General features: G+C 48.1%; 1 protein-coding gene across 1 annotated transcript; it reads left to right on the forward strand.

Moving 5' to 3' along the window:
- Nucleotides 1-2712: 2712 nt before the first annotated feature.
- On the forward strand, nucleotides 2713-3345 carry LOC119440312 (uncharacterized protein K02A2.6-like). The gene has a single exon (XM_037705236.1). It carries the CDS (start codon nucleotides 2713-2715, stop codon nucleotides 3343-3345), a length of 633 nt encoding a protein of 210 aa, XP_037561164.1.
- The last annotated feature ends 4918 nt before the right edge of the window (nucleotides 3346-8263 follow it).

An 8263-nucleotide genomic window follows, 5' to 3' on the forward strand; every position in this document is an offset into this window, starting at 1 on the left:
TGAAAATTGCACGGAACTGCGAAATAGTCAAAAAGCAACAGAACGCGAGCTACCCGACAGAACGGAACATGGTGCAGCGGTCGAGGAGCTGTGACAGTCAAAAGAACGCCGGAACCATGAAGGCGCGCAGCGGAAACCAGCCAAACCTCCAGCGGTGTACTTCGCGGGACGAAATTGTGCAAGTGGTGCGGCAGTACACAGCAGCATTCCAAGAAGCAGTGTCCAGCCTTCGGAAAGCTGTGCAATAATTGTGGAAAAACTGGTCACTATGCAACAGTATGCTTGTCGGGACGCCAGCAACCGACAGGGCCAAGGGCGTTTGGATCCAGCACCAGGAAATTAGGGACAACCAACACGGAGGAAGTGTTTCTTGGTGAGGTCAGCGAGGCAGACACCCTGGAACCTTGGTTCATCATTGCACTTGTGAACAGTCGTCATGTTCGCTTCAAAGTCGACACAGGAGCAGACGTGAGCGTAATCCCTGCTTTGCAGTATGACAGCAGCCGTATGCAGACTCGTGAAAACTCCTGACAAAAGATTTTTCGGACCTGGCAGAACACCGATCAAAACAAAGGGAATGTTCGGTGCATCAATCGCATGGCAAGGCAAGTCTGTTCAGCAGCAGGTTTTTGTAGTGGAAAGCTTGCAAACAGTTCTATTGGGACGACCAGCCATACATGCTCTCGACATACTGTCACACCTGGGGGCTGTTGAGGCCAACAAACAAACCGCAGCAAGAAACATGGTGTTCCCCGAGGCAAGACCAGAGTTCTGCCAACTCTTCAGAGGACTTGGTAAAATGAAAACTGTCTACAAGGTGACACTCAAAGCAAATGCTACGCCTTATGCAGTGACGCCTCAACGACTGGCTGTTCCACTCCATCCTAAAGTCAAACAAGAACTACAGTGAATGAAGGATCTTGGAGTGATCCAGCAGGTTTACCATGCGACACCCTGGTGTGCACCTATGGTCATTGCATTGAAACAGAATGGAGAGATCAGAATCTGCATTGACTACACTGAATTGAACCGCCAGCTGATCCGGGAAAGGATCATCATGCCTACAGTTGAAGAAAACTTGGCGAAGCTGACCAATGCAAGTTTTCAGCAAGCTCGATGCAAATTCTGGCTCCTGGCAGACGTCCCTCGCACCAGAGTCCCAGGACTTGCAACATTTATCATGCCGTTTGGGAGATTTCAGTTCCTGCGATTACCTTTTGGCATTGCGACAGCGCCAGAGTTCTTTCAGCGAGATATGCTTCGCATTCTTGAGGGACTCCCTGGAATAGCATGCCACCAGGACGAAGTCGTTTTTGGGAAGAACCAGGCGGAGCACAACGCAAACCTCACAGCAGTGCTTCAGAGGCTCAAGGACGCAGGGATGACTCTAAATCCACGCAAGTGTGAATACAGCAAAAGAAGAGTCAAGTTTCTCAGGCACATCTTGAATGAAGTGGGCATCGCTGCTGACAAGGACAAAACTGAAGCCATCAGAAAGATTCCACCGCCAGAGAACACCACCGAGCTCAGGTTGTTCGTGGGCATGGTCAACCAGCTGGCAAAATTTCTCCTGGGACTGGCCGAGAAGACAAAACCGTTACGAGAGCTGCTGCTGGATGAAGCAGTTTGGGTTTGGCACCAGACTCAACAAGGAGCCTTCGACCGGGTCACCTGACGACAACACCAGTGTTGTGCTACTACGATCCACAAAGGCCTCTCACGATATCAGCTGATGCCTCCTCCTATGGCTTGGGGGCTGTTCTGCTCCAAACAAATGACGAGGGCAAGCGGCAGCCAGTGGCATACGCTTCCAGGGCAATGACACCGACAGAGCAAAAGTATGCTCAGGTGGAGGAGGCACTTGCCATAACATGGGCATGTGAACGTTTCAGGATGTATGTGCTCGATCTGCAATTCAGCATAGAGACTGATCACAAACCCTTGGTGCCTTTGTTCTCAACAAAATGCATTGACGAAATGACACCTCGACTGCAGCGCTTTCGCATGCGTGTGCTTGAGTATGATGTCACGATTTCACACATACCAGGAAAGGACATGCACACAGCTGATGTCGTGTAAACCGCTGCAGTGCTCCGGCAAACACCTTGCATCCGTCATAAAAGAGTATGAACTTCTGACTGTTGAGCAGCTGCCAGCATCAACTGAGATGCTGAACATGACCAAGGTCAAGCTGCAAAAAGATGCAACGACATCACTGGTCATGTACTACTGCACTACCAAATGGCCAAAAACAAATGCTGGCACCTGAGGTGCGCAAGTATGCAAGTGTGGCCGATGAACTGTCTGTTGTACAGGGACTCCTACTCCTGGGCACAAGGATAGTCTTTCCCCCTTCGTTACGTAAAGAAGTTCTGCAGCGACTACACACAGGACACCAAGGCGTTGCGAGATGCCGAGCAAGAGCACGGGAGTCTTCGTGGTGGCCAGCAATCAACCAGGACGTTGAAACGTACGTGAGCAGATGCCCAACCTACACAATGCACCGTCCTGTGGCAAATGAACGGTTGCTTCAGACACCGCTCCCAGAATGCCCTTGGCAGGTGGTCGGCACAGACATGTTCCACCACGGAGGGAGGAACTACATAGGAGCATACATAGAAGACTACTACCCAAGGTTTTTTGAACTGGATGAGCTTTGTGGAACACAAACCAAACATGTTGTGCTGTTCCTTAGTAATTTGTTTGCTCGCTATGGCTTCGGACATTTTGAGGTCCGACAATGGCCCGCAGTACAGCTCACTAGAGTTCCTGCAATTTAGGAGCAGTTGGGGCGTGAGACCTGTGACCTCCAGCCCACATTACGTGCAAAGTAATGGCGAAGCTGAGAGAGCTGTCCAGACTGCCAAGAACATCATCCGCAAATCCACGAAATCCAAGAAGGAAGGCCTTCTTGCCCACAGAGCTACACCTGGACCCGAGGGTTACTCGCCAGCTGAGCTTCTCATGGGCCGCAAGCTCAAAACAAACGTCCCTACTCTGCCTGGAACACTTGAGCCCAAGTGGGAATACCAGCATCAGTTCCGGCAACACAATGCAGTCATTCGTGAGCGAGAAGCCAAACACTACAACAGGAGGCATAAAACAAGAGACAGGCCACCGCTACAGCCAGGTACAGTTGTCCAGATCATACATGGGAGCCAACAACAAGGAAGCATCGTTGAAGTTTCAAATGCACCGAGATCTTATGTTGCAAACGACCAAAGGAAACGTCCGTCACACAAAAGCACATCTGCAAGAGGTGCCAGAAGTTGCTACACCAAACCAAGCAGGAACGGGCTAGTCAGAAGAAGCCAACCACACCACCCACAGCGGCCGAGCCATTAGACCACCGCCACGCCTGAACCTATGAGCAAGCTGAGGGCTTGCCTTTTCAAAAGGGGAAGGTGTCATGTCATGAGAACTCTCGACGCTTTCCAGAGAGGGCGCCACATACCTGTTGGGACCCCCACCACTAGGAAGGCTGGGACGGCGACAGTCGGCTCGCGTGGGGATGGAAGAAAAGATGGCGTAATAAACGCATCATTCGTTCTCTCGTTTGAAACCTGACATTTCTCGGTCTTCCTCCAACCCCTCGACAACACGACACTATCAACGTCAAATGAAACGCGAACAGCGAATCATCACTGGCATGCGCACCATCTGGTTTGACTGCACTGTGCAATGATGCTCCCACTTTACTGCGTTATCTTGGTTTTTCTTTTGGTTCTCTTTTACTTGAAAGCGAGAAAACAACAATGAAAGCGAAGACCAGATTATTTTAGCCTCGCACGCAGGCTGCAGCACCGTTACTACATTACTTTGCCAGTTTGCAAACTCCGCCGGGATGCAGCGGCAAAACGTGGCCCCTTTCGGTTCCCGCTCGCGAGTTGGCGCTTCCGACGCCATTGGCCCGGTCGTATCATGGTTACGGAGCCTGCGCACTGCGTTAAACACAATTTACGCAGGTAATTTTGTATAAGGGGAGTTATTTCCGAGATATCATTATTTCGATTGTGGAACTAGAGTTTTGTTTCAGCCACTAGAGCGATTCCTCACGGCAGAGATGAGACTGAGATACCTTAATCTAGCTAGTGCTATGTGGGACTCTTATCTATTCAGCTGTGAAGATTATTCGGGCTCAGTTCTTTTTAATTCAGTTCTATATAATGTTACGTGTTTACGGTGGGTCACGGAACATAAGTATCTGATGCCGCCGAAAATATTGAAACCTAGAACCACTCGTTTGTTCGAGAACACTCAATGCCAGGATACACGTTTTTTAAAAGCGAGATACCGAAGTACTTCACTGAAAACTCGCCGTTTTTAAGGCTATAAAACGCGAAAGGCGACGAGAACAACACAAGTCAAATTGAAAACAATTTATTAAGGCGAAAACCGTAGATGGCTCATGGGCCGAAAAATCTGACGTCCAGTGTTACGGCACCTAAATTCATGCCTCCAACAAAGGTCATGGTTCCGAGTGCCTTAGTTAAGTCTACCTTAATTAACATAGAGTTCATTAGGGCACTCGAACCCACGACCTTTGGTGTTACTTAAGGCAAAGTTAATTAAGACACAGTTAATTAGGATATAGTTAATCATTGCACGCGGACCCACGACTGTTGGGGGTAGTCGAATCCTCAACCATTGGTGTTTATTAAGGCGCATTTAATCAAGATATATTTAATTAAGACACTCGAACCCACGACCTTTGGTTTAATTAGGGAGAAGTTCATTAGGGCACACTTAATTAAGGTACTCGAACCCACGACCTTTGGTGGGAAAGAACAATAGGAAGTAATTGCACGTTAAAGGTGGTCAAAATTAACCCGGAGTCCCCCACTACGAAGTGCCTCATAATCGTGGTTTTGAAACATAAAACACCAGAGTTAAATTTGACTTTTGAAACTCATGACGCATTCGAATGAGAATGTCAAGTTATCTAATGAATTTCTCGTGACCGCGCACACTTTCGCATTCATTCTCTTTAGCGTATGCTAAAGTGACTATCAAGTTTTTATACAATGCAACAAACATCAACTGGGAATCACATTTCAAAAGCGAAAGTTACAAAAGACGCGCTTTTTTGTTTGCTACAGCCATCTTTTCCTTGCTTTCTAATTGATGGTTAAAATCTCGGGAGAAAAAGTGCATTCTTGTCACAATTTGCAGCGGGAGCACACGCCGCACAAGCTGCGTCGATAGATCTCGCTGGGACTCAGAGGGATTGCGATCACTACGCAACAAAGTTGAACGCAATAATACTAGATTTGTTGAAGGCAAAAAAAAAAAAAAACACCCGGCACAAGACCACGCCTTCGTTGACTACGCCAGCGTGGCGGCCAAGAAGCCGTAGGCACCGCCAACACCTCCGTCAAACGGCGATGAGCGCGCCCCCGCTCGGCGGTACGTGGAAGGGTGACATCCGCAGCGCCGTAGTTTGCAAACTGAAAGAGGTAATCTAGTAACGTTGGGCTGCAGTAGGGTGTCTAGCAGTGGGCGCGCTCCAATACACTCGACACCAGGCACCACCTCTTGGCGTGGACTGCGGGAAACGGTGGACTAGCGTGTGTTTATTTGTGCATGGGGCTTGTTTGCGTCGATGCTACTCACGGTTTGAGTAAGTAGCAACTATGTACAAAAGCTACTCGTCTGGGCGGCATTGTGACGTCGTCAGCATTCTTGATAGGAATGTGGCGAGCGCTAATATTTAAAAATTGTGCTCGGCGTTACACTTTTTGTAACACGTGAAGGCCTGGTGCAAATTTAGTCATGCATTAAGTTATACATTACGTTACACATTCGGTTATACATTACCAAATGATAGGCTTTTGCTACATGTAAAACCCCGTGTGGAACATACCCGCATATCACGATATTGAGCATAGAAGGTATGTGCTGCACGTGATTGGGTATGTGCATTTCCATAGGGCCACGTTAAATTTTTTTGCCATCCCCGTGACGCCGGGTATTTGACAAGGCCATTGCCAGCTCTTTAAAGGACACCTCCGCATAAGACACAGAAGTTTCATCTGAATAACTACTGGGGTTTTACGTGCCAAAACCACAGTGTGATTACGATGCACGCCGTAGTGGATGGTTCCGGAATTTTCGACCACCTCTGGTTCCTTAACGTGCACTGACATCGCACAGTATACGGGCTTCTCGCATTTCGCCTCCATTCAAATGCGACTGCCGCAGCCGGGATTGAATCCGCGTCTTTCGCGTGAGCAGCCGAACACCGTAACCGCTGCACCAACGCGGCGGCGCCGAGCGATGAGTTTTCAAGAAATGAAACGCTAGCAAACCAGATTATGTTTATTGTTGCGTGGCAGACGGCCTCCCCAAGTATTCATTTTTTTAACAGCGAATCTGTTTAAGCCAAGCGTTAGCCCGTAACGTGCGAACAGAAAATGTGTGCTGATCCTAGCGGTAGTGCAGAAAGGGGCCAAGCGCAATGGCAAATACCCCTGTGAACTAGCGAAGCTGAGCCTGGCTAAGTCTAGATAAGCATGGTTGGGACTACTTAAGCTTAATCAGTCATCGATAGCCATCGATAATCTAATAATAGTTAATCGATAATCGATCAATAATCAATACATTCCGGGAAATGCTTGGGATGACTTGGTAGTGCTTAGTCTAGTTCAAATATGTGGCCAATACCTTGCGATAGCCAATCAATAGGTAATCGATCAATAATTAATACAATTCCGGAAGATGCTGGGGATGACTTGGTAGTGCTTAGCCTAGCCCAAAAGCCAAGACTAGCTAGGTGCCCATCAGCTCCACTGTCTCTTTAGCATTGCACCGCCAGTAAAAGCTACGCAATTTTTTTTATCTGAGAGTGTTTAAGCAAGCGCGCTTTGGTCACGTATCACGTAGCCAATGAGCCTATTAGAGAAGCTTTCAGAGGCGGTTCAAAAGAAAACAAAAAGTGCTTCACGGCAATATTGTTACTTTCATCGCATCCTTCACTCAGTATCTTTACACGAGGGGTGAAACGCACTTCGAAAACCGCTACCTTGTTTGGATAAGTTTGTCAGGGTACGTGAAATCTAGTTTTATACCTTGCGAGTTTTACTTTTGTCAACAACTAAAGCTTCGCCACAACACACTGTCATGTCCCTGCAAAGGCTCTGTGATAGCGCACGTTACATGCAGCTGTAGCATGCTTATTGGCTGGCACTTACCAGAACCATGGCTGGCACTTACCAGAAAACCTAATCTAACAGAATATCTCGCTTTACGGCATGCGGAAACCAATGCATACGTTTTCTGCAAACGAAAATGCGTCGCCCTCATTGCGACCATGATACCGCAAAGCTTTAGAAAAGTCAAGTGTGCCCTCGATCCAACGCGTGTTCTACTGCGGTCATGCGTACATAATGCAGAAGTGAAATGAGCATGCACTTAGCAATTTTAAGCATCAACGGTCCGCTTGAAGAACAATTCATTGCCACCGCTCCTGCTTTCGCCAGTGCAGCGATTCGCGGTGCCCGCACTCCACAGCCAACGCTTGCACCGCGGCGCCACCATCGCGAGAAAAATGGCGGCGCCCGAGAACGGCTCTGAATTACCCTGCGGGCAAACCAGATGAGCGAATATATCGCTAAAAGGGTTGAGGCACCAAATTTTGAGGCTATAAAATGTCTGCTGTAGGCTTCCTCTGTATGCAAGGACACTCAACGTGAAGTGTTGGACACAGCAAACGCTTACAATATATTTTAATTCACTTTCAAAGAGTGCCTAAATGCTCGTTCTTGCGATGGAGACCCATCACTAGCGTGATTGACACAGTCACTGTAGTGGAAGTAGAGTGTACTAGACAATATCCGAGTGGGACAAGCGGTTGGGGCGGCACATGCTTCGCAGTGAGGCGCCCGATGTGGAAAAATACTATGGCGACGCTGCGAGCGAAGTGGATTGGGCTGCATCAAGGTCGCACCATTGGAAACTGCTGGCAATACAGCTCGGCAGGGTCATTCGTACTACTTCGCACGCTGGTATTGCATTCAGACTGCTCAAATGGTGTTCATATATAATTGCATATGACGTACTTATGCCTTAAGAATAAATTCATTTCTTTCTCTTCTTTCTTTTCTTTTATTTTTTAATGCCACTGGGTGATTGTACATGCATTGCAGCTCCAGTGTCGGCTTTCATTCTACTCCGAAATGCCGAATCAGCTCGTGTTGCCTCGATGGAAAAAGTTTCGCCACAGATCAAACCCACAGAAAGGCGGTTTTTAAGCATTTGCTATTAA

This window comes from Dermacentor silvarum, chromosome 1 (genome assembly GCF_013339745.2).
Source record: "Dermacentor silvarum isolate Dsil-2018 chromosome 1, BIME_Dsil_1.4, whole genome shotgun sequence".
Lineage (NCBI taxonomy): Eukaryota > Metazoa > Arthropoda > Arachnida > Ixodida > Ixodidae > Dermacentor > Dermacentor silvarum.

Bases quoted from the DNA above. Each gene is read 5' to 3' on its own strand.
- LOC119440312 (XM_037705236.1), top strand. From the start codon at position 2,713: ATGGCTTCGGACATTTTGAGGTCCGACAATGGCCCGCAGTACAGCTCA.